General features: G+C 35.4%; 3 protein-coding genes across 4 annotated transcripts in view; 2 read left to right on the forward strand and 1 right to left on the reverse strand.

The window, feature by feature from the left end:
- Positions 1–27,653, reverse strand: part of LOC123525237 (cAMP-dependent protein kinase catalytic subunit 1) — a 290,456-nt gene that overhangs the window by 221,265 nt on the left and 41,538 nt on the right. The gene's annotated exons all lie outside the window — the stretch shown is intronic.
- Positions 4,648–7,299, forward strand: LOC123564038 (uncharacterized). The gene has a single exon (XM_045357292.2). It carries the CDS (start codon positions 4,648–4,650, stop codon positions 7,297–7,299), a length of 2,652 nt encoding a protein of 883 aa, XP_045213227.2.
- Positions 7,303–10,370, forward strand: LOC128555863 (uncharacterized). The gene is made up of 3 exons (XM_053539634.1): positions 7,303–9,036; positions 9,228–9,401; positions 10,344–10,370. Exons 1-3 carry the CDS (start codon positions 7,303–7,305, stop codon positions 10,368–10,370), a joined length of 1,935 nt encoding a protein of 644 aa, XP_053395609.1.

Below are 27,653 nucleotides of genomic sequence, written 5' to 3' on the forward strand. Positions count from 1 at the left end.
AAAAGTCTGCCGTCAAAAACATAAACCACGTGCATGAGATGAGTAAATAAATCTCTAGATGCATTGTTGAGTCGAGATTATGTTGAGACCTCCGAGCAAAATCACACGAACGCCATTTTTTGTGAACTCGTTAACCTGCTAAGTGATCATTTTGTCCGATCATCCGTCGATACGCACAGAATGCTATTTTGTACTAAACTTGAAACATTTTCATATTCGGTTTGAAGTATTATATCCTTTGACAACCGTTTTTTTAAGACAATGGTAGTTGTTTCCGTCTTCAGTAGTTAGACATGGAAATAATATATGAAATATACGTCTGAATATTCAAAAAAACAGTACTCCATACACAATGCCGATCTCGCGTTTTTCATTTTGTTTAGGTCCCATCTTAACAAAATGTACGTCGAGGAACTGCTGATAATGGCATATGTTATATATTTACATTTGTTGCACACAATAAAACCTCCTTTTATATATCTAAAATTGATTAATAATACTATTTGTTACTCGTTAGAAGAAGGAAATTACATACCTGGTAAGAAACTTAATTTATCTGATACAAAATGTAGCAGGTTGTTTACTTTTCTTTGGGCATTCACTGGCTGCAGTAGGTAGGATGAAGTCGATACAAGATAGATAGTAGTCAAACCGGTGTCAGGAATAACAATAGCCTAAATGAACGTTGGCATAATCGCTTAACAGACAAATCAGCAACTTGTCACTACATTAATAATTAATGTGACATGCTGTGATTGATAAGGCAGACAGAAAAGACATATTTAACGGCTAGCCCCCTATTTTGAGAACAAAATTTAAAGTACACCAAATCATAGAAAGAAAGAGTTGTATTACATGAAAATTGAACAGCATATAAAACATTTCTTTTACTCTAATAATTGTCAATTTACTGATATATGCATTGAATACCGGAAAAGGACTGCATAAAGGGGCCACACCTTCAGTTCAATGCCTTTAACAATTCACCATTTTCAAAGAACTAATACATATTTCGTTTCGAAGCATTTGCAATAATTTCCAGTGCTGAAATTTCATAGAATTAAATAGAATGTTGTTTTTCAGCAATTGTTTATTTTCATTTCTCTATAAATGGTATTCATTTTAAAGTTAAAATTTTTGATAACATGTTAGTATCCAGTCGTACAGGACAGTACGGTAGAACTTATAATGGACAGGTAGATAGTTGCTAAAGATGTTGTTTGTTTACCAAAGTGCTTTAATGATATACTCCTAAATTAAGATAACGTATAGTAAACCAATTAAATCTTAGTGACACAAAAAGTATGTAGTACAATGAGAAAGTTTAAGATCTAGGAAATATCAGAAGATAAAATTATGTACAATTGGCTAAATAATATGAGTTTAAATAGCGCAGTTTGGCAGGAAGGAATGGTCTTGTCTGAAGCCTGACAACGATGCCTGCCTCAAGTTACATGTGTTGAGATAAGCGAATAAGTCTTTATTGACATGTCTCTGAATTATCTCTGAAACATTTGACAATACAGAAATATTTGGATCAGCTTTTTTACCAGTCTTATGAACAGGAAATACTTTAGCTGTCTTGTGGCATTTTCGGGAATTCATGTCGAGTATAGCTAAATTGACTAGATATGTTATGGTCGGAGCTATGACGTTTTATGCTAATTTAAGTATTTTGGGGCTAAGGCCATCAATGCCTGTGGCTTTTTTCGAACCTAGATAAATATTTTCTGTACAAGTGGTACCTGAAACTTTACTTTGGAGGAACTTTATCTGCTACAAATTGAGAGAGTTTTACAAAATGCTGAGCGAGTCTTTTGGTTAGGTTTGAACTTTATTAGTAAAGAAATTATTAAAAGTGTTGGTTATACTTGTGGATCTTCAATCTTGCACCCATCAATATCAACACTTTGTTGAATAGAATTTGATTGCCTTTTCCACTTATATGTTTCCAAAGCTATGAGTTATCCTTATTCTTATTTATAACATCCGAAGGTAAATTTTGCTGACTTTTCCTAAAACGAGCAGCATATTATTCCTCTTCGTCTTAACGCCGGAAAATGTAGGAATAGAAAGCCTCGTCTGCAATATCTAATGTAAAGCTGTCAAGTCAATAAAACTGTTAACAGAAAATGTGTCATGAATTAGAAGAGTCAGTATACTTAGAGCGGAAGAACTTTGGCATGCAGATAAATAGTACACCTGGTGCATTCGTACACTGTCATGCCTTTCCATGAAAAATAAAAACAATCATACTATTGACCTACTGATGTTTCAATGAAAGTATTAAAGATACGTTAAAGTCTTTCCATATATTTGGGTTTAAAGAACGTAAACATTTAAAGTACATAGGTATTTGAACTGTAGTACCTGGACGTACATCAAGTATTTTATAGTCGTGTTATATTTGAGATATAAGGAATGGGAAGAAAGTAGAAAGAAAGAGAAACCTACTGGTATACTGGCAGAATATGAAAACTGGATTGTGTTAAAAACATATTACTACAAAATAAATAAACTAATCGGATGTAAGAAAACTTCAAATATTCTATAAAGACAAATCTAGGCATTCATATTATAAAGGCATTGATGTCTTATACACCAAACATAGGATTCATGTAAGAAAGACGTAATCCGGGTCTTGGTATAAGTCTTAAAAGTTAATCAAAATTATGTACTCATGATCTACATTTCCCCTTGGACGTAGTAGCATAATAAATGAGAGATCTATTTAGGTCCAAGTGATATACTGCGTAACATTTGTCTTTTTCGGAACATTAACTCTTTCCTAATGACATAAATGTATGTAAAATGTATTGCCCGTACACTATATCCTGACTATCCCACATTTACATAAATATTAGACAGAAGAACCATTCAAATTTGGGAAAACTCTTCATGATAACACAATATTGTCTGTGAGAATCTAGTTATGAAGATCCTTTTGAAGCACAGTGTAAGGAGACCTGCTGACCTTTCTATCTTTAACAAGGGAAGTGGCTGATAATGTTGGTTGAATTTATCTCTAGTATAATATTGCATCTGGCAGGCGTAATTGCTAAAATATTTTCATTGTTGTTTGGAATTTGTCAAAAATGTTAATTAAGCACTGTCCATATTTGGTGGAATCTATTCTTAGGTTTGTATCCAAGGGTATTGTTCAAGTTTTTCATTGGTTGCTTATTACGCAAATATATATTTTTTTGAAAACAATAGCCATCGCGCATGTACTAAAAATCGCTCAAACGGACATTAAGAATTTATACACTGAAAGCGAAAGACATACTTTTTAGTCTGTTAAAAAGATTTGTTTTTCTGAGTTTACGAGGGAAATACGTGGCATTGTTCAGTAAGTTTGAATTTTGTTTAACTTTTTATTTCTAATAATTTTAGAATGATTTTTTGCATAGTTTTAGTAAAGAAATACGGTAATGAGCAAACAACATTTTCACTTACTGTTTTTTGACAAGTTCACGAAGTCCTTTGTTATAATTTAGAACTGATTTTTATTTTCACATTGTTTCTTAAACTTTTCACCTTTTATTATATTAAACATGTTTATTTGTATTTGTTAATTCTGTACTATTACTTATTATATGTTATTGTTAATTTTAGATAACCGTTGTTGATGTACGATATTGATTGTGGTACTAATAAAAGACTTAACGAATATATTGAATAGTCCAATTGTTAACCCCTGGAACTCAGATATATCAGGCTCGTGCCAGTGTAAATGGTGCGAGGCCGTGACATTCTTACAGTTATTGAACAGTCATTTTGAATTTAGTTAAATTCGTAAGTGGACTGTTAGTATCATCATGTCATTAGCTGAGTCTACAAGTGTAAGTGACAAAAGAGCATTGATTAAGTCATGTGCTTCGAAATTCGCGAAGGCAATGAAAGCCTTGGAATTAGCTTTGATTGGCACAGATGATGGGAAAATATCACAACTGAGAAGAGAAGTTCTTGACAGTTGGAATGTTTATGAAAAGGAACTTAGTGATATTGATGTGTTCGATCAGGAACAGCAAACACAGCTCCAACGATCATGCCGACAGAGCCGACAAGAGCTGGATTTAATACTGGAGCAAGTTAGCCAGCGAATTGGAGCGATCGACAAAACTCTGTCGTTGACGCGCTCACAAAGTCGCCATAGTGCTGCGTCATCCGAACGCAAACGACAGCGGGCAGAGCTGAAATTAGCGCATATCCGCAGACGTCAAGATTTAGAAAGACGGCAGCAAGATCTTGAATTTTAGCAAGCAGAAATAAGGCGTGAAATGGAGAAAATAGCGGTTGAGAACGATCTGGCTAGGATCGAAATTGAAGACGACAGCGGAAGTTCGAGCAGTAATAGTGTTGCGTCGAACAATGTAATTCTGCCCGAAATGAGGCAAAGTGCTAGAGAAAAGACAGAGGCGTACGTGCGAAGTCTTCCCGACGTAACCCCTACTCTTGGTCAGCCGGAATTAAACGTAGTTGCAGCATCCAATCCCAAACCCAGTGACAATGATCTTTTCAATGGATTTATGGCTATCATCTAGTGTGCAGGAAAGTCTGAACTTACCAAAACCAGAGTTACTGACATTTAGTGGAAATCCAGCGGATTATTGCAAGTTTATCAAAAACTTTGAAACAAACATTGAAATGAGAGTGAAGGACAATAGATTAAGACTTAGTTACTTAGTGCAATTTTGTAATGGTGATGCTCGTCGTAGCATCGAAGATTGTGTTGTTTTGCCATCAGATGAGGGGTATGTAAGAGCGAAACAAATCCTCCAAGGCAGGTATGGTAAGCCTCACTTAGTTGCTAGGTCCCATGTTGAACGACTGATTGATGGTAGCCCATTTAAACCTAATGACGTACAAGGCCTCATGAATTTGTCGCTCGACATGGAAAAATGTCAAATAACACTTTCGCAAATAGGGTTTGTTTCTGATATCAATAATACTGAAAATCTCAAGAAAATAGTTAGGCGACTACCCATGCATATTCGGTCAAAATGGGCCGAACGCGCTAGTAAGCTGATCGAGCAGGGTACCGAACCGAACTTCAATGACCTGCTCACCTTTGTTCACGAGCGAGCTATAGTAGCAAACACAATGTATGGTCAAGACTTAGCCAGTGCGTCAAAAGGCATGTATACGGCAAAGGTTAAATCTGCACCCAAAGGCACTTCTCCTCGAGATAAATATGTCACGCTATCTACTTCTACTTCTGGTAATTATTCGGGCAATGAGACACCTCTGTATCGCCAGAGAAGTTTATCTTGCGTTTACTGTAAAGAGGCTCATAAACTGATGCACTGCGAAAAATTTAGATTAATTGAATTAGGAGAAAAAATAAAGGTTATCAGGAAGCACAAGATGTGCGAAAATTGTCTGAATTTTAAACACCTGGCTAAATTTTGTCGCAAAGGTAGTTGTTGCGAGATTAAAGGGTGTAATGAAAAGCATCATACGATGCTTCATAGTACTTTGAATCAAGACGAAAGTCAGAAATCAGGGAACAGTAACTGTTGTGCTACGAATGATCCACGGAAGAATAAGGTAAGTTTGCGTATTGTGCCAGTTATTATCGAAAATGGGCCTGTGCATGTAAAAACATACGCCTTATTGGATGAGGGTAGCGATGTTACATTGTGTACGGAAGGGTTAATTAAGAAATTGGGAGCTACAGGTACACCCCGAGAGTTTAGCATCACAACCGTTAATAAGTCTTCCGAACGTAGGAATGGGGTTGAACTGAGTTTTAAGGTAAGTTCTATTGATAGAAGCGAGACGGTGACTTTGAATAAGGTATGGTCAGTTGATCGCCTACCTATTTCACTTAGATCACTCCCTGATTGTTCGCAGGTTGGAAAATGGAAGCATTTGGCAGATATAAGCTTGCCACGGATTAAACAAGGTCAGGTAGAGTTATTGATTGGCAGCGACACCCCAGAGGCGTTCTGGGTAGAGGAAGAAAGGAGAGGAAATAGAGGTGAGCCGTACGCTATACGGTCGATTCTAGGTTGGAGTATACTTGGGCCGACAGGTAAGACTGTTTTGTCTACAGATATGAATGTAAACTTCCAACAGACTTCCAGTGTGCAAGAGGAGATTGATAGGTTATGGAAAACCGACTTTCCGGAATGCAGATTAGACAACAGCACAGGTATGTTGTCTGAAGATCGCCGTGCACTATCAATCATGGAAAGAACAATAGAGAAAGATGGCGGACATTACAAGATCGGACTACCATGGCGCGATGAAAACGTGAATTTACCAAATAACAGAGTGTTGGCAACTACCAGACTTGCGTATTTGAAACGCAAACTTCAAGGTAATGAGGATTTATATACAATGTACCGAAGCACGATGAATGATTATATTACAAATGGGTATGCTAATCCTGTTACAGATGCAGACGTAATGGAAACTGGTAAGGTTTGGTATCTTCCGCACCATCCAGTTATCAACCCAAAGAAGCCAGGAAAGGTAAGAATAGTATTTGACTGTGCAGCTAAGTATAGAGGTACGTCGTTGAATGATAACATTTTGCAGGGTCCAGATTTTATGAATAGCATTGTAGGAGTGCTGATACGATTCCGAGAGGAACCTGTCGCTCTTGTAGCGGATATTGAGGCAATGTTTCACCAGGTAAAGGTACAAGACAGTGACAGGAACTCACTTCGATTTCTGTGGTGGCCTGATGGTGATCTAGAAAAAGAGCCGTGTGAATACTGTATGACTGTCCATTTATTTGGAGCAACGTCGTCGCCTAGTTGTGCAGCATACAGTCTTAGACGTACAGCAAGTGATAGCACTAAGGAGTTTAGTGACGATACAGTGAAAACGATAGAACGCAACTTTTACGTCGATGACCTCTTGAAGTCAGTGACAGATGCAAAGGTAGGTATAAAACCTTCTTCTGAACTCCGAGATATCTTATCTAGAGGAGGGTTAAGGTTAACAAAGTGGTTATCTAATAATAAAGAAATCATGGATTCGATTCCAGACATGGAGAGGGCAGGCTCGACAACGAAGATCGACCTTGAAACTACCCCACGAGTTGAACGTGCTCTTGGACTGCAGTGGCGCATAGATAAAGATGAGTTTGCATTTGATGTAAGTCTTCAACAAAAGAGTCATACGAGACGTGGTATATTATCTGTTGCAAGTTCGTTGTATGACCCCCTCGGTTTTGTTGCACCGGTGACTCTTATTCCAAAGTTGGTCTTACAGAATGCTTGCAGACAACAATTACAGTGGGATGAAAGGGTATCTGAAGTCGACGCCGAAAAGTGGTCTCAGTAGTTAATGAATCTTCCAGAATTGTCGAAGGTAAGTATTGACAGGTGTTTGAAGCCAGGCAAGTTAGACAAATCTTCCAAGATAGAGTTACACATGTTCAGTGATGCATCTGAACAGGCGTACGGATCAGCGGTGTATGTGAAGATTTACGACGCCGAAGGAAACAGTAAGTGTAGTCTCGTTATGGGAAAATCCCGGTTGGCGCCGATCAAATCTATTTCAATACCTAGGCTGGAGCTAGCTGCAGCAGTGCTTGCTGTGAAGTTGTATCGGCTAATGAAACAGGAGTTAGATTTGAATATAGATAAAAGATACTTCTGGACAGATTCTATGATCGTTCTAGGGTACATCCAGAATGCGAAAAGACGATTCAAGACTTTCGTTGCCAATAGACTGGCAATTATTCATGATGTAACAACGCCGCAGGACTGGAGGTACGTACCTACAAAGGAAAATCCTGCTGACTTTGCGTCAAGGGGCGTGCACCCTCACGAAACGGATAAGCTTTCAACGTGGCTTAGAGGTCCAAAATTTCTGCAGTGCGATAGTTCACACTGGCCAGGAACCCCAGGCCTTGTGACGATAGATGTTAATGATACAGAATTAAAGACAGAGGTTAGTACGACGCACGTGACACAAGGTAAGTGTGATAAGGGAATAAGTGATCTTTTAGCAAAGTATTCCGACTGGCATAAACTACAACGAGCTGTAGCTTACATTCTTAGGTTCAAACAGTACTTCTTTCAAAGGAACTCGAGATCAAAAGAAAGTACCGGAACTTCAGTAAAACGCGGGAGTTTGACTGTATGTGAGATTCGAGAAGCGACCAAAGCTATTCTCATGTTTGTACAAGGGAAAGCGTTCGATATTGAAATAAACAGTGTCATGAAAACAGGTCGTGTTCCAAAAGTAAGTTCTCTTACCAAATTAAGCCCCGTTTACATAGGAAGTCTCCTGAGAGTCGGCGGACGACTTGATAATTCCAACTTACACAGTGATGTGAAGCACCCGATTATTTTGCCAAACAATCACCATGTGACGAGGATTCTGATTAGGAAATATCATGAAATCAATGCGCACATGGGCGCTCACCACATTTTGTCATTGATTAGACAGAAATACTGGATTGTCCACGGACTTAAAACTGTGAAGTCGGAACTGAGCAAATGTATTGAATGCAAGCGAAAACTACAACGTCCCCAAACGCAACAGATGGGACAACTTCCAGCCGAGAGACTCATACCAGACAAAGCACCGTTTACGTACGTTTGCGTTGATTATTTCGGTCCGATGTATGTGAAATCTGGTAGGAGGCATCTGAAAAGGTACGGCTGTTTGTTCACTTGCTTGACTACCAGGGCGGTACATATAGAAATAGCCCACAGTCTTGACACGGATTCGTTTATATGTGCCTTACAGCGGTTTTTAAGCCGTCGAGGACGCCCCGTAAAGATCTTCAGTGATAACGGAACAAATCTCAGAGCAGGAGAAAGGGAGTTACGAGAATCAGTTCAGCAATGGAACCAAAGTCGCTTGTCTAAATATTTCCTTCAAGAGACGATTGACTGGCACTTTAATCCCCCTTATGCAAGTCACATGGGTGGTGTCTGGGAAAGGTTGGTAAGATCAATCAAAAATGCGGTAAAATCGGTTATTCGTGAACAGCTTCTGGGTGACGAAGCTTTAATGACACTGATGACGGAAGTCGAAAAAAAACTGAATGATCGACCAATAACTCAGGTAAGTGATGACTCACGTGACCCACTGCCGTTATCTCCAAACAAACTTCTTATTCTGCGCTCGAACTCGTGCATACCACCTGGTTTGTTTGAGAGGGCGATAGCTATTGCAAGCGTTGGTGGAGACAAGTTCAGTATCTTGCAAACATATTTTGGAGAAGATGGACGAAAGAGTACATACCCTGTTTGCAGGTAAGACAAAAATGGCACAATGTACAGAGAAATTTGACGGTAAATGACCTTGTGCTTGTCTGTGACGAACCGTCTACACGCGGTCGCTGGCCTCTAGGACGTGTGCTTGAGGTTAGTAAAGGGAGAGACGGACTTGAGCGGTCATGTAGGGTTAGGGTAAATGGTTCAGAGAAAGTAAGACCGATTTCAAGTTTGTGTATTCTCGAGCAACGTGTTTTATAAACATACGCGTAATGGTAGATAGTGTTTGTTTACGAACAAATACTGTAAGTCGTTATAATTCGCGTGTAAATATTTCTGAAATCGATTTTTTTGTTAAAATACAATATAGACTATGTAGATCGTATATATTCACTACATTAATGAAATATTACATTGAATAAGTATATTTTTCTTAGTCTCCTAAAGTATTTTTAAATGAACTTCTATTGAAATTTGAAGGTTCATTGAGGGGCGGTGTAAGGAGACCTTCTGACCTTTCTATCTTTAACAAGGGAAGTGGCTGATAATGTTGGTTGAATTTATCTCTAGTATAATATTGCATCTGGCAGGCGTAATTGCTAAAATATTTTCATTGTTGTTTGGAATTTGTCAAAAATGTTAATTAAGCACTGTCCATATTTGGTGGAATCTATTCTTAGGTTTGTATCCAAGGGTATTGTTCAAGTTTTTCATTGGTTGCTTATTACGCAAATATATATTTTTTGAAAACAATAGCCATCGCGCATGTACTAAAAATCGCCCAAACGGACATTAAGAATTTATACACTAAAAGCGAAAGACATACTTTTTAGTCTGTTAAAAAGATTTGTTTTTCTGAGTTTACGAGGGAAATACGTGGCATTGTTCAGTAAGTTTGAATTTTGTTTAACTTTTTATTTCTAATAATTTTAGAATGATTTTTTGCATAGTTTTAGTAAAGAAATACGGTAATGAGCAAACAACATTTTCACTTATTGTTTTTTGACAAGTTCACGAAGTCCTTTGTTAGAATTTAGAACTGATTTTCATTTTCACATTGTTTCTTAAACTTTTCACCTTTTATTATATTAAACATGTTTATTTGTATTTGTTAATTCTGTACTATTACTTATTATATGTTATTGTTAATTTTAGATAACCGTTGTTGATGTACGATATTGATTGTGGTACTAATAAAAGACTTAACGAATATATTGAATAGTCCAATTGTAAACCCCTGGAACTCAGATATATCAGGCTCGTGCCAGTGTAAATGGTGCGAGGCCGTGACATTCTTACACACAGAATGCAGTCAAGGAAAATAATAGCATGTCGATTTATTTAAATATCAGTTTCAAATGAGAGCAAATAGGGTATTTGCAGATCAGTGTTTTTTATTCGATTGTAAATACGAAATGACGTGGAAAGCAACACACCAATGAAAGACATATCACAGAAACAATTTAATTCAACAAGTCTTAGATAATGGGAGATGTTGAATTATGTTTATGTGGAAATAAAAAATGCTTATTTTAAAGGCTAAAAGATAATTTCTTGTTAAATCTCATTTCCGGTAATTGTTTTATTTTCTCTACTATTTGTCAAAGGTTTGAATATTGATGATCACAGAAGAAAGTTTTATTGAAGCTATTGTTTTTAATACCTCCCTTTATGGTTCTAATTGTAAAAGTTCATGCGCAGTATTAAAAGTAGCGCTTTTGTACCCATATGATAATGTGTACCAACTATTTGCATAGCTGTTTCATTTGTTTTTGATATAAAATTAAAAGCCTCATGGAACATTAAATTACTGTGTACAATATCCATAAACAAAACTGATGATCGGAACTTGTGCAAACATTTTACACGTAAAAACACAGGTATAAGACTATTTGTTTGACGATTTGAACTTGTGCGTTCAGTGCGCCAATATAGCGTTTTTTTCATGGACGTCTCAAAGAAACTATCCAGCTAAAAAATGTGATAAAATTGACCCTCATTCTACTGAACGCTTCCTAAAGGATTATGAGATTATTTAGAAAAACCTCTGTGAGTACGATGGGGATTTAATATCGTATATCTTTAGACATAACCAGCGGTGTCTAAGAAAACACAGTCTTGCATGACTGCAAACAATATTAAGGTATTTCACCCGTCCATACTAAACAGTCATTGTATATTGATGAGGTGAATATCCTTGTTTATGGAACTGACCTTGGGGATTTTTGTCAAGGCCGATATGCCTACTACATTACTGTTGTTGTGGAAAATAATGCAGAAGTATATCCAGTAAATCGTATAAAGATCTGTTTAGACACAATACATCCATCAATTCATCATAAAATTATAATAATATTATTTGTGCAATACACAAACGGATTCCATTGTCATATATTTTAGAAATGTTTTCACTGTTTAATGTGTAACAGAGAGCTATATGAATAGATAAAATGTGTAACTGCTTTATTTCTGTTACATGTACATGTATCGTTGAATCGAGATTACGTTAAAACTTTACTGCAACATTTACAGTAACGACAGATAATCACAACGTTTCATGAAATCTTTATCATTTCATAAACACTTTTTGTCATAAAGTAACTATTAAATCGCTAAAAAACATAGAATGCAATAATAGTATAATTGGTTTGATTGAGTGTTTTAGTGAGGAGTAATGAAACTTGCAACAACTCTAAGCACTGACTTCAGCGGTTCTGCTACATATAAATAAAACTATGGACAAAGCTAATAAATACTATCCTATATACAAAATGTAAACATGTCTTAATTAACGTTTATCCTTTGTATACTATGAGATACTTTTTGTATATGTTTCATCCTAAACAGAAAAAGCTATCTGACTGAACACTGTTTTAACAACACACTGTCGTTTGGGGAGGGCGAAAAAAAGATAATTTGCTGTTTTTTCTTGTTTCGTTGGTTGTTTCGTTTTGGTCACCCCCGTCGCAACGACAAAGTAAAACAAGACGAAACAAAGACAAAAAAGCAATATGTCGTACTTTCGCTGAGGCGGTTGCAAAAGAACGAAACAACGACACAACAGAAAAGCAACAAAACATCATTCTTTCATTGTGGTGAGGGCGACATGAAGAAAAAGGCATAAATTAGCCATCTTACCATTCAGCAGATAATGTGAGTCAATAAACAAAAATAGCAGGAAAACCGACTGGTCAATACTCTCAGAGAAAGTTGCCATCATCGCTTAACAGACAAATTAGCAAATCGTCTCTATGACATGCTGAAATTTATCAGAACGGGAGGAAAAACAATTTTATTCCAGATGAGCAGCATATCATTCGCTTCGTCGTTGCCCATTGTAGAATAACAGTAGTAGACACATTATTTAATGTAAGCAAGTACACGAAAAGGAAAGCCTTGTCCGTAACAGCAACAGGAAATGTCAAGCTGTCATGTCAGTAGGACTTATAACGGAAAGTCCTGTTTCATAAGAAACAGAAGTCAATACACTTTACAGCGAGTAAACTTTTGCATGAAAGAAGCAAATGCTCCAACTTTCCGTTTCCGGTACAGTACTTAATGACGTCATTTGGTCTGGTATCTGAGTCAGCGTTTACAGCCTGGTGCAGGAGACCCTTTATACAGATAATTCATAAGTCACTCATACTGTCAGGTAGTTTACAAAATAGTACTTGGCAAGACGATATATTTTTTAAGTCATAGGGTCCGCTTGCTATCTCCGTATTCGCACTGCAATTATTCGGTATATTTCGTTATCTCAATTTCAATTTTTGTCAAATGCTTTGATTCTCTTAAAACTGTAAAATATGGACAACTTCACGGAATAATCATCATTTGCAACAGCCTCTTCTCTCCTCTATTGTTATTAGCGGCCAGCTGGTAGAGAAGAGGACAATAATTAATTGGTAAATGACAAAGAGCAAAACAAGAAATACTGTACAACCAGGAACCGATTCTGCTGGGCACTTTTCAATAATTTCTTGACATAGATTATTTGTTTTTCATTTTCCAGAAAATTATTTATTTGATCGGCAAAAAATGTATTCTATCATTAAATGACTGAGCATAACTCTTTTTAAGACATAAGTTTTCATACTTAACAATTGTCAAAACAAGAGGACCATGATGGTCCTGAATCGCTCACCTCTTCCCACATGACCCAGTTTTGAGTATGACGTCGTTTTTTCTATTATTTGACATAGTGACCTAGTTTTTGAGCTCATGTGACCCAGTTTTGAACTTGACCTAGATATTATCAAGGTGAACATTCTGACCAATTTTCATGAAGATCCATTGAAAAATATGGTCTCTAGAGAGGTCACAAGGTTTTTCTATTATTTGACCTAGTTTTTTAAGGCACGTGACCCAGTTTCAAACCTGACCTAGATATCATCAAGGTGAACATTCTGACCAATTTTCATGAAGATCCATTCAAGGGTATGGCCTCTAGAGAGGTCACAAGGTTTTTCTATTTCAAGACCTACTGACCTAGTTTTTGATCGCAGTTGACCCAGTTTCAAACTTGACCTAGATATCATCAAGATAAACATTCAGACCAACTTTCATACAGATCCCATGAAAAATATGGCCTCTAGAGAGGTCACAACATTTTTTCATTATTTGACCTACTGACCTACTTTTTGATGGCACGTGACCCACTTTCGAACTTGACCTAGATATCATCATGATGAACATTCAGACCAATTTTCATACAGATCTCATAAAAAATATGGCCTTTAGAGAGGTCACAAGGTTTTTCTATTATTTGACCTACTGACCTAGTTTTTGATGGCACGTGACTCACTTTCAAACTTGACCTAGATATCATCAAGGTGAACATTCTGACCAGTTTTCATGAAGGTCTCATGAAATATATGGCCTCTAGAGAGGTCACAAGGTTTTTCTATTTTTAGACCTACTGACCTAGTTTTTGATCGCACGTGACCCAGTTTCAAACCTGACCTAGATATCATCAAGATGAACATTCAGACCAACTTTCATACAGATCCCATGAAAAATACGGCCTTTAGAGAGGTCACAAGGTTTTTCTATTATTTGACCTACTGACCTAGTTTTTGAAGACACATGACCCAGTTTCAAACTTGACCTAGATATCATCAAGATGAACGTTCTGACCAATTTTCATGAAGATCTTATGAAATATATGGCCTTTAGAGAGGTCACAAGGTTTTTCTATTTTTAGACCTACTGACCTAGTTTTTGACCGCACGTGACCCAGTTTCGAACTTGACCTAGATTTCATCAAGATAAACATTCTGATTAATTTTCATGAAGATCTTGTGTAATATATGGCCTCTAGAGAGGTCACAAGGTTTTTCTATTTTTAGACCTACTGACCTAGTTTTTAATGGCACATGACCCAGTTTCAAACTTGACCTAGATATCATCAAGATGAACATTCTGACCAACTTTCATAAAGATCCCATGAAAAATGTGACCTCTAGAGTGGTCACAAGCAAAAGTTTACGGACGGACGGACGGACGCACGCACGGACGGACGGACGACGGACGACGGACACCGCACGATCACAAAAGCTCACCTTGTCCTTTGTGACAGGTGAGCTAATAAAAAAATGGGAAGGGTCAACTCAAGCAAAACATATAGCCATACCATTTTGCTGTTACACGAGTTGAATTGTTCATGCATTAGTTAAATTGATAAAAAAGCTTTCTGCCTTCGATGTATGGCTTGAGATTTTAATAAACATTATTAAACTAAATAAAAATCTACTCTTTTCTCAATACGGTGTAGTGTAGTGTAATACTTCAAAACCAATCTGTAATCAATTATTTAATACTTATACATAAGTACCCATTATATTATGGCTTAAATATAAACTTCTGCAGTCTTCACTATACTTAAGTTGTGATGATTCTATTAGTCTAAGATGTAAAAATGTTCGTAACCTTACAGTGAAACAACAGGCAACGCCTGTTAGAATGTAATTATGATATATGATATAAATCATTCGTTTTTTCCATAATATCCAGAACATAGCCAAGTATTGGACTCTATTTACCATTACCACACTGCTATGATAGTTTACAAAATCTATTAGACGATCTTTTAGAAGAAGAGTGTTTGTGCTCATTTGCTTTAAATCCATTTGTCATTACTGAACTGACATAACAACTAAAATAACAAAAAATACCATAAAAACATTGATTTAGAGCTAAAAAGGTTTATATTCTTGTAGGATGGGAAATGCGCCTTTATCTAAATTACGGTACAGAAATTCACAAGCGAAACACTCCTTTACTTAACACTAACAGTTCTAAATTGTCTCGTATATGATATCTTCACTTCTTCAATGACAAACTTTTCAAGTATGAGTAACATTGTTCGGTAATTGTTTTTCACCAAGATTTCATTGCTATGTTATATTACTTAAATCGATACATTTTGGGATGTATTAAAATAAAGCCTTGTAAATGTCATGGAGTTGCTGCAAAAATCTCCGATCGCAGTCAGGACAAATAAACAAGTTATCATCCTTCATACGCGAAAATGTAGGTAAATGTTTACGCTTAAGTAAAGGAGGGTTTCTTCAAAAACTTCATCTGTAATAGTTTCATGGCTATGGCTATAAGCCAGTAATTCTTGTTTAGTACATTTTATTTGCTTTCTGTTAGTATAGGACATTTTTATTATCAAGACCATGCGTCAATGTTCATTTATATTGTTTATACGATTAAATAAACATGTACATTCGCATAAACACATTTTTACATTCTGATTTGTTAAATATGGAACGCCTCCGCTGCCAGCTGCTACATCCTGCTGGTTCTTATTTTCCCGAGAACGTATCACAATTTGTTCTACGCATTTATCTGTTTATGATTTAAATTTATTAATATCTGCTTGTCTTTCTGATTGTCTTCGTGTTCAGTCCATCTGTTAGTTTAAAGTCTAACTCTCTTTGTCTGTCAATAAGTCTGGTTTGTTATTTATGTTTGTATATTGGTCTATCTGCCAGTCTATAGTTTGACAGACGGGCTTTCTTTCTATCTCTGTCTGCTTATTTGTCTGTGTGAATTTCTAATTTCCTGTTCCTCAGTATGACTGTCTCTCTTTCTATATATCTTCTCTTTCTTTATATATGTCTGTTTGACTGACTGAAAGACTGACTGACTGTATTTCTCTGTCAGTCTTTCTTTCTGTCTATCATTTTGTGCATGTCTTTTTTTCTGTCTGTCTGTTATTCATTACTCGGTACATCCACAGAACAAACTGTTTTATGCACATAAGGAATTAATGGATATCCATCACCAACTAGTGCATATACAGGACAAACTATTACAGTAAATACGTAACGCAGATCAATATATCTACATCACAACCATGATCAAATGATGACAACATCTTGTGATATTTACCCGAATATCAACAACCATGACGTGTCAAATATCTAAGCTCTAGGCCTTCTGGGTTTTTTTTAGAATTTTTTTGAAGATTTTCCTATATAAAATCAATTGACCCCTGGGGCGGGGTCAATTTTGACCCCGGGGATCATAGTTTGAATAAATTTTGTAGAAGTCCACTAAGCAATGCTACATGTCAAATATCTAAGCTCTAGGCCTTCTGGTTTTATTTTTAGAAAATTTTAAGATTTTTCTATGTACAATCAAGTAACCCCATGGGGCGGGGTTAATTTGACCCCGGGGTTCATGATTTGAACAAATTTTGTAGAGGTCCACTAGGCCATGCTACATGTGAAATATCTAAGCTCTAAGCCTTCTGGTTTATTTTTAGAAAACTTTTGAAGATTTTCCTATGTAAAATCAAGTGACCCCTGGGGCAGGGCCAATTTTATCTCGGGGGTCATGATTTGAACAAAATTTGTAGAAGTCTGCTAGGCAATGTTATACATCAAATATCTAAGATCTTGGCCTTCTGGTTTATTTTTAGAAAATTTATGAAGATTTCCCTATGTACAATCAAGTAACCCCTAGGGCTGTGTCAATTTAACCCTGGGGGTCAAGATTTGAATTTCTTTTTGTAGAGGTCCACTAGGCAATGCTACTTGTCAAATATCTAAGTTCTATGCCTTCTGGTTTATTTTTAGAAAATTTTGAACATTTTTCTATATACAATCAAGTAACCCCATGGGGCGGGGTCAATTTGACCCCGGGGGTCAGGATTTGAACAAATTTTGTAGAAGTCTACAAGGCAATGCTACATGTCAAATATCTAAGATCTAGGCCTTCTTGTTTATTTTTAGAAAATTGTTGAAAATTTTCCTATGTAAAATCAAATGACCCCTGGGGCGGGGTCAATTTTGATCCCGGGGGTCATGATTTGAACAAATTTTGTAGAGGTCCACTAGGCAATGCTACATGTCAAATATCTTAGCTCTAGGGCTTCTGGTTTTTTAGAAGAAGATTTTTTTTAAAGATTTTCTATGTAAAATCAAGTGACCCCTTGGGCGGGGTCAATTTTGACTCTGGGGTCATGATTTGAACAAACTTGGTAGAGGTCCACTAGGTAATGCTTCACACCAAATATCTAAGCTCTAGGGCTTCTGGTTTATGAGAAGAAGATTTTTAAAGTTTTTCCTTTCGGTTGCCATGGCAACTAGAGTTCTGCATGAAATTCAATTCTTTGAATAATTTTTGTAGAGCTTCACCCAAAGAACATTCCTGTGAAGTTTGGATAAAATTGGCCTAGCGGTTTATGAGAAGATGTCGTTTAAAGTAAAAGTTTACGGACGACGGACGACGGACAATGACTGATTAGAATAGCTCACCCTGAGCCTTTGGCTCTGGTGAGCTAAAAATATTTCAATTTAGTTTGATCTTTTGTATCCTTTGAGAGTTTGTTTTTGTAGGTGTTTCATTCTAAACATAAAATGTTATCTGAGGTTTAGTTTAATAATATTTTATTGCATGTAATATATACAATGGGATTGGGCACAAGTTATATCAACATTATTAAAACCCTCTCCCAGAAAATTAACAAAACAATGGCAACTGCAAGAAAATACATGTAGTTACAAAATCAAAAGTATACATTGTATAATTTAAATAAACAAAAAAAAAAACAAAAAAAAAAAACGGTTGTCAATAATTACTGAAAGTAAAGGATTATTTATAGTGGGTGTGGACATTCTAGAAAACATCATACTCAGATAATAATAAAGTATACAGTTTTCTTAAAAGCGTTTTGAACTCTTCAAAAAACGATGCACTGTTTGAAAGATATATGAGTTTTCCTCAAGAGAGAGAGTTTCACAACCGAACAATAACAAATCAAGTGATATATCATACATAGACAAACTTCTCATGAGAGTAAATCTTTCATCATCATACAAACAACATTCAAAGAAATAATGACAAGCATTTTCACAAGGATTACCACATATGCACGACGGATCGTCTATAATATTGACTCTATATAAATCATAATTTAAACTACTACAATGATGTCTTAAACGTGTATGCCATATGTTACTTTTCCTTTCTCCAGTAAGATAAAATGGAGGTACATCATTTTTAACAGTATTAATAGAAGTTTTAAAGGAAGATAAGGTAGGTTTGCGTCTACAATCAATTTCTAAATTATTCCATAGCCTAACTGAAGACGGTATAAAGGATTTATTACTTAATGTCAGTCTGTTATTCGGTAAAATATAATCTTCGCTATTTCTTAAGGGATAAGCAACAGAATCCCTTACTTGACTAGGGAGTAATTCTATTAAATAGGTGGGTACAAGGTTGTTATGCATCTTATAGAAAGTACAAAGTTTACGCTTTTCTCGTCTAACAGAAAGTGGCTCAAAGCCTGATTCAAAATAAAGTGCATCTTTCCTACAAAATATTGGCAAACCACATGCAATTCTAGCCATTTCTAACTGAACTGATTCTAGTAAGTTACTACTTTCGAGAGAGCAGCCATCCCATACCTCTGAAGCATACTCTAAAACCGGAAGAATAAAACAATTATACAATCTAAGAAGAGTTTTTCTATTTAAAATATATTTTAACTTTCTTAAGACACCCACTTTCTTCATGCAAGATGTATAGATATTTTCAACATGACAAGCCCACTTTGCATCGGATGAGATTGTGACTCCAAGATGTTTGTGATGGTCTGTTGCGCTGAGTTCAATATTACCAAATTTGAGCGAAATATTTTGTCTTTGCATGGAATTTGTTATGAACAACATTTCTGTTTTATTAGGATTAAAATTTGTCAACCAGCTGTCTGACCATATTTTAAGTTTCTGTAAATCTGAATTAATATTTTCTTGAATATCAGCTGATGAAGTGGAAGAGTAAGACAAGGAAGTATCGTCAGCAAACAACCTAGTTAGACTTTGGATATCATCAGCAATATCATTCATGAAAATTAAAAACAAAAGAGGTCCAAGCACTGATCCTTGAGGGACTCCAGCATTTATTTTACCTACGGATGATGTCATATTATTTAGTAATACACATTGCTCCCTATTAGAAATATAATCACGTAACCAGTTAAATAAATTTCCACTGTGTCCATATGCTTTCAGTTTTGTCATTAATCCACGATGCCAAACTCTATCAAAAGCCTTTGATATGTCACAAAATATTAAACATGTATGTTCTCTCTTTTCAAGAGACTGACAAATATTATCATAAATTTCAATAAGCTGATATACTGTGCTGTGAGATGGCATAAATCCTGACTGGTATTTGTAAAATAAATCGTTTCTTACAAAATAATTGTGTAAATGTTTGTAAAGGTACCAGTGTGAATATCCGTTTTTACAACACATTGTCCTTTTGGCATTTTATTGTTTTTTCTTGATTCGTCGAGGCTGTAGGGAAAGAGCGAAGTAACGACACAATGAAAAATCAACAAAACATCATTCTTTCTTTGCGGTGCGGACGATATGAAAAAATGGCATAAATTAGCCATCTTACCATTCAGCAGATAATGTGAGTCAATAAACAAAAATAGCAGGAAAACCGACTGGTCAATACTCTTAGAGAAAGTTGCCATCACCGCTTAACAGACAAATTAGCAAACCGTCTCTATGACATGCTGAAATTTATCAGAACGGGAGGAAAAACAATTTTATTCAAGATGAGCAGCATATCATTCGCTTCGTCGTTGTCATTGTAGAATAACAGTAGTAGACACATTATTTAATGTCAGCAAGTACACGCAACAGGAACAACAACAGCAACAGGAAATGTCAAGCTGTCATGTCAATAGGACTAATAACGGAAACTCCCGTTTCACAAGAAACAAAAGTCAATACACTTTACAGCGAGTAAACTTTTGCATGAACGAAGCAAATGCTCCAACTTTCCGTTTCCGGTACAGTACTTAATGACGTCATTTGGTCTAGTATCTGAGTCAGCGTTTACAGCCGGGTGCAGGTGACCATTTACACAGATCAGTAAGGTAAGATAATTCATACGTCGCTCATACTGTCAGGTAGTTTAGAAAACAGAACTTGTCCAGACGATATATTTTTAAGTCATAGGGTCCGCTCGCTGTCTCCGTATTTGCACTGCAATTAATCGGTATATAAAGCTTCATTTGGAAAGATCTGTATATCTATTTGGTTATTACAATTCCAATTTTTGTCCAGTTGTTTAATATGGATATGCCGGCAGCAAAATCTATGCAGTTAGATTTTTTTGTTTTTTTCACAGATATGTGAAGAGAAAAATAACGAGATGTACCCCTAGCTCTGATATATCCTGGTAACACACGAGCATTACATATTATAACTGTTTTATCGCATAGTTTATCATTAAAATTTATATATTATTTTCATTTAAATTTGTTTATTATTTTTACTATTTTGATTCCCTTTCTGCGCCTCGCTGACTGAAACACTAAAATTTCTGTTTTAGAAAATGTGTTCCCCAGATAAAAGTACCCAACAAATTTCTGCATTGGTTTTAAATCTTTGCATTTCATTGGCCAGACATATTGTAAAACTTGTTGTTTTGTTTGTAAAAAAAATCAAAGAAAAAGAAACATTTGAGAAATCTCAGAATTTCATATATTTCATGTATTTCTGAATTTGGCAATATCTATCAAGTTTTTGAAATATTCTAGTTTATTTATTCTTTTACTTTATAAATGTAGGTGTTTGTGACAATTCTTTCTCTGTGAACTGTAAATTGGAGCTAAAATCATCTTTTCTTTGAAAGGAAAAAATTATACTCCCTTGATAGGGCCTCAATAGAGAAAAAGTGTTCCAATATATATCGGAATAGTTTTACTGTGCTGATATATATCGGAACACTTTTTTTCTTATGAAACTCCATAGAAATTTCCGTGTTGATATATATCGCAACAGTTTTGTAAGATATCAGCACAGTTTTGTAGTAATAATTTGTGTTACTATGTATAACATGCTGCAAAGATCAAAGGAAAATTGCCGCACTATGCGATAAGAAAAGGAAAGCCTCGCCTGCAACAGAGACAGCAAATGTCAGGCTATCAAGTCAATAGAACTAATAACAGATAATCCCGTTTCATAAATAACAAAAGTCAATACACTTTACAGCGAGTGAACTTTTGCATGAAAGTAGCAATTCACAGTACTTAATGACGTCATTTGGTCTTGTATCTGAGTCAGCGTTTACAGCCAGGTGCAGGTGAGTCTTAACACAGAACAATTAGATAAGATAATTCATACGTCACTCATACTGTCAGGTAGTTTAGAAAACAGATCTTGTCCAGACGATATACTTTTTAAGTCATATGGTCCGCTCGCTGTTTCCGTATTTGCCCTGCAATTAATCGGTGTATAAAGCTTCATTTGGAAAGATCTATATTTATTTGGTTATGACAATTCGAATTTTTGTCAAATGCTTTGAGTCTCTTACAATTGTTTAATATGAATATGCCGGAAGCAAAATCAGATTAAGTAGATTTTTTGTTATGAATATATATAAATATATTATTTTCTTGTTGGTTACTGTTTTTTTCCATATATTTGTCACATGTTTGAATATTTGATTAACTTAGTAGAAAGTATTATTGAATCCCCTCCCTTTATGACCCTGACTGAAAAAATTATGTGCAATATTAAAAGTAGTGTTTGTCTAACCATCTAATTATATCTTCTCTATTTTAACAGCTATTTTATATGTTGTTAACATAAGATTTAAAGCCTTATGGAACTTTAATATCATGTGTATTCTAATTCAATGTTTAAAGCCACTGACCTCCAGATTTGGCTAAAAATAATCTTTCTTTCAAATTGAAGTTTGGTCATATTATGAACATTAGAGTATGAAATTTAGTTTCTAAAATATTTTAAAAATTCCAAATCAAGAAAAAAAGATGACCGCGTCGGGAATCGAACCCCGGACCGCCGCGGCAATAAAGACATTTTCCCGTCGTCGTAACCAATCGAGTTATAGCTGAAGTAGTGAATAATGACTTCGAAATATAGAGATATTTATAATCGAGACAGTTTACCTGGAGTAAAAGCGTGACATACGCTTTCCGATTTTCATCGTAAAAAATAGTAAGGACAGCAAATTCTCATGTGTTTCCGTAACATAAAGTTTGTCAGTAATTAAGTTTTAAAGCCTTCTTAAGAAATATAGCATTTATTTCAAGATATCTAAAAAATTTTGTGTTGTTGTCGAACGATCTGGAGGCCAGTCGCTTTAATATAAGTAAGTTTAAGGACAGTTGTTTATCCGTATTACTGAACGTGTGTATTGAGTCGATATGTGTCCCTTAATGTATTAGTATGCATTTTCTGTTAACAATGTGTTGCGTATGGTAGGAGATGGATCTGTCAGAGAGATAAAACATTGGGAAAAAAAGGAAAATTTGCGGAAAGATGGTAAATACAACAAGTATACAACATTCAAAGAACGCAGTCACATGCACTGCTCCACGTTACGTGTTGGTGTATGTAGAATTTAAAGCAAGCCAAAACACACATTTGAAATAGCATATCCGTATTATGTCTTTATACTAAAATGAATAAATAGGATGTGACATATACACGCTGAGCTATCGTTTTATTGTTGTTTCGAACCACTGAGCATAACTCTTTTTAAGACATAATTTTCATACTAAACAATTGTCAAAATAAACAACAAGAGATCACAGAGTGATCTTGGCGCCCACCATTGAGCCATTTTTGAATGTTCAAAATTTCAAGACTAGATCAAGGTCAAAAGCAAGGTCAAAAATCATTTTGGTACACAAAACTGTGCATGTAGTCCATGCATGCTTATTTTCCTTTTTCATGAACAATTAATTTAACCTGTCTTGAAAGCACAATATATGTATAATTTGTAAAACATACATTGGATTATTGTGGAAACAATTTAGTTTTTGTATGCCTAATTATATATTATTGCCGTTAGTATCATCTAACTCTTTTAATATGACCAAGACATTTAATAAGGCAGTTTTCTTAAACTATTACTGTGTGTTAAATGAGATTATGTAGTATTATGTTTACGGAATTAACTGCGTAACCATGGAAACATTTTTCTGTTGTTCTATATTATGTCTTGAAAAAAACATTGTTTGAAGAACACTTTTCAGTGGTGCAATTTTTTTTTATTTTTACATGTAATGGTAAATGCTGGAAGTGTTCTACATTTACTTAGCAAAAACGTCATTGTTGTCTTATTGAAGCATATACTGCAACTCTATTGTAACCATAGCAACAGAAATATATTGTATTATTTATGAATAATGATCTTCACAGGCAAATTACATATGTTATTTTTCTTAAAGAATGACCTAAATTGGTTTTATTCCATAAAAAACAGACATAGCAAATATTCTCATTTTTATCTCCGTTTCCATGGCAACCATATATTTTTTTGCCTCAAATTATAGGCGTTGCTTAGGGTTATATCTTAGCATATCTGAATGTTAATTATACGTTCTGATGTAATTGTTATAAGTGATTTTCGTGTTTCCATAAAGAAAATCAATCGGTTGCCATGGCAACAGCACATTTTCAAATGAATTAAAATATGAGATTTTGCATTCTGAGTTGTTGATCATTCATTATAATAATATTTCAACAACATTTGATGTTGTGCCATTTTAACCTATAAGTGAACCAAGCCCTTTGAAGCTGTAGCTAAAAAAATGTGAAAGTACGATCAATTTCAAGGTCAAAGTTCATTTCTGTACACAAAACTATGCATGTGCTTCAGATTTGAAGGCTGTAGCTTGAGTATTGTAGGTACTAGGTAATAATCAAGGTCAAATTTCAATTTAGAACACAAAACTATGCAAGTGGTCCAAATTTGAAGCCTATAGCTCGAAAAGTGTGAAAGTAGGTCACTAGGTCAATCTGTAGGTCAAAGTTCATTTCGGTACACAAAACTATACATGTGTTCCAAATTTGAAGGCTGTAGCTTAAGAATTGTGAAAGTAGGTCACTAGGTCAAAATCAAAGTCAAATTTCAGTTCCGAACACAGAACTATACATGTGGTCCAAATTTGAAGCCTGTACCTACAAAAATGTGAAAGTAGGTCACTAGATCAATGTCAAGGTCAAAGTTTATTTCTGTACACAAACCTATGCATGTGGTCCAAATTTGAAGGCTGTAGCTACAGAAATGTGAAAGTAGGTCACTAGGTCAATCTCAAGATCAAAGTTCATTTCGGTACACAAAACTATGCACGTGGTCCAAATTTGAAGGCTGTAGCTTGAGAAATGTGGAAGTAGGTCATTAGGTTAAAATCAAGGTCAAATTTCATTTCGGAACACAAAACTATGCATGTGGTCCAAATTAAATGTGAAAGTAGGTCACTAGGTCAATGTCAAGGTCAAAGATTATTTTGGTACACAAACCTATGCATGTGGTCCAAATGTGAAGGCTGTAGCTACAGAAATGTGAGAGTTGGTCACTAGGTCAAGATTAAGGTCAACTCATGTCAAGGTTCATCTAGCCAATCAAAACTATACATAAGGTCCAAATTTGAATGTTGTAGGTTATGACAAGAAGAGTTTTAAAGATTTTCCTATATATGTACATATAATTAAACCATGTGACCCCCCGGGGCGGGGCCATATTTGACCCTAGGGAAATAATTTGGACAATCTTGGTAGATGACCGCTAGATGATGCTACATACCAATTATCAAAGTCCTAGGCCCTGTGGTTTTGTATAAGAAGATTTTCAAAGTTTTTCCCTATATAAATCTATGTGAATTATGAAAATAAACAAAGGGCAATAACTCAATCAAAAATTGTTGAATCAGTCTGGTTTTCAGGAGGACACAACTAGGGTACCAATACATCATTCTGACAAAGTTTGGTCAAAATCCCCCAAGTAGTTTTTGAGATGCGATAACGAGAAATTGTTAACGGACGGAAGGACGGACGGAAGGACGACGGACCAAGGACGCAGAGTGATTTGAAAATCACTGATTTTAAAATGGGAAAGGTCAATCCTCTTATGTAAGCAAAACATGTGGTCTTACCAGTTTGCTTTTACACCAGCTGAATTGTTCATGCATTAGTTAAATTGATAAAAAAGCTTATCTTCGGTGTATTGCTTTAGAAGCAAATAAACATTTTTAAACTAAATAAAAATCTACCTTTTTGTCAATACTGTAAAGTGCAGTGTAATGCTTCAAAACCAGTCTGTAGCCAATGTACTTATACTCTGAAGTATCCATTATATTATGGCTTAAGGCATTAGACCACTAATAGCGAACCTCCTTTTTGAAGAGTATTCAATTCCTACCATAAACATTCTTTTACTGCAATTCTTAGTAGGGCGTAGGTTCAAGCCCTACTGGGACCATTTTTTTTCCCTTATTTTCCCTTTTTTCTAGTAAGTTTTTACTTCTTTCAAGACTTATTATTGATTTCTTGTACAAAAATGGAAAAAGATGAATCTTATAAGTGATTTCTTGGTGTTCAAAGTGAATTTACTACTTAAACACACGGGGTAGAGTTACACATCTAAAAATATTGAGTTACACGCGGTGAAAGTTCTCTATTTTGCTTTCACTCTTTAACTCTTAGATTATATATTGTGGAAGAAATTTAGGTAGGTTTTACGTCTGCCTAAGGTTATTTTTAAATGGAGTAAGCAAAATTCAAAACAAAAACAGCATTCGACCTTATTTTTTTCAATGCTGAAGTATGAATTCTGTCTCATTAAGTCCGTTTACTTGAGGCACTATAGAAAAAAATGATATTGACAATTTTATTTTGTGTTTTGTAATTGTTTACCAATAGTTTGATGTTTCTTTTATTAAAATTAATGGTAGAATGAGTTCTCTGCAAACGTTTTGGATAGTGGCTATCACTTTGAAATTTGTCTCTACTTAAGCTTGAGGAGATACCATAATTTATAGAAAATTAAAAAAAAAAAACGGCACGGTAAAAATTGTTTAAAAATTGCAAAATAGTGCAAAGCACGGTTACCTTTCAGAATATACCAAGCAAAGGCCATTTTGTAAACATTACTATTAGTGATCTAATACCTTAAATAAAACTTTTTCTGTAGTCTTCACCATACTGAAGTTGTGTTGATTCAATTTAGATGTACAAATGTTCGTATTCATATAGTGAAACAATAGGCAAAGCCTCGATAGCCTAGTGACAGAGCGTCCGCTTCGAGTGCGGGAGGTCGTGGGTTCGATCCCCGGCCGCGTCATACCAAAGACGTGAAAAATGGTACCAGCAGCTCCCTTGCTTGGCGCTCAGCATTAAAAGGGAAACTGGCCTCTTCTCTCATACCATCGCGGCTATAGATATCATCAGGAATGAGGTGTCGAGAGTGAATAATAAAAGTTGTATAACTTCCTTCACAATCGATCTAAAATAAATTATGTATAAACTAAAGCCTGTTAGAATGTAATTATGATATATGATATAAATCATTCGTTTTTCCATAATATCCAGAAAAAGATTATGAAACATTTTTATTCAGAAGGATAAGAACCTGAGGCCATGTATGGGACTCAATTTACCACCGTCACACGTCATTTCAAGACTGCTGTGATAGTTTACAAAATCTTTAGACGATCTTTTAGAAGATCATTTGCTTTAACTCCATTTGTCATTACTGAACTGACATAACAACAAAATTAACAAAAATACCACAACTTCCACTAAAAACATTGATTTAGAGCTAAAAAGGATTATATTTATGTAGGATTGGGAAATGCGCATTTATTCAAATTACAGTATAGAAACTCACAAGCGAAACAAACCCTGCACTTAACACTAACACTTCTAAATTGTCTCGTATATGATATCTTCACTTCTTCAATGAGAAACTTTTTAAGTAGGAGTAACATTGTGCAGTAATTGGTTTTCACCAAGCCTTCATTGATATGTTATATTACTTAAATCGTTACATTTTTGGATGTATTAAAATGAAGTCTTGTAAATTTCACGAAGCTGCTGCACAACATCTCTGATCGAGTTCAAGACAAATGCAGGTAATTGTTTACGCTTAAGTTGGTTTCTTCGGTAACTTCATCTG

This window comes from Mercenaria mercenaria, chromosome 3 (assembly GCF_021730395.1).
Source record: "Mercenaria mercenaria strain notata chromosome 3, MADL_Memer_1, whole genome shotgun sequence".
NCBI classification, from domain to species: domain Eukaryota; kingdom Metazoa; phylum Mollusca; class Bivalvia; order Venerida; family Veneridae; genus Mercenaria; species Mercenaria mercenaria.

Excerpts from the sequence above, each read along its gene's own strand:
- LOC123564038 (XM_045357292.2), top strand. The coding sequence starts at position 4,648 with ATGAGAGTGAAGGACAATAGATTAAGACTTAGTTACTTAGTGCAATTT.
- LOC128555863 (XM_053539634.1), top strand. The coding sequence starts at position 7,303 with ATGAATCTTCCAGAATTGTCGAAGGTAAGTATTGACAGGTGTTTGAAG. Across the intron at positions 9,037-9,227 it reads ATGATCGACCAATAACTCAG|GTAAGACAAAAATGGCACAA; the intron begins GTAAGTGATGAC and ends CCCTGTTTGCAG. Across the intron at positions 9,402-10,343 it reads GGGTAAATGGTTCAGAGAAA|ATAACCGTTGTTGATGTACG; the intron begins GTAAGACCGATT and ends TGTTAATTTTAG.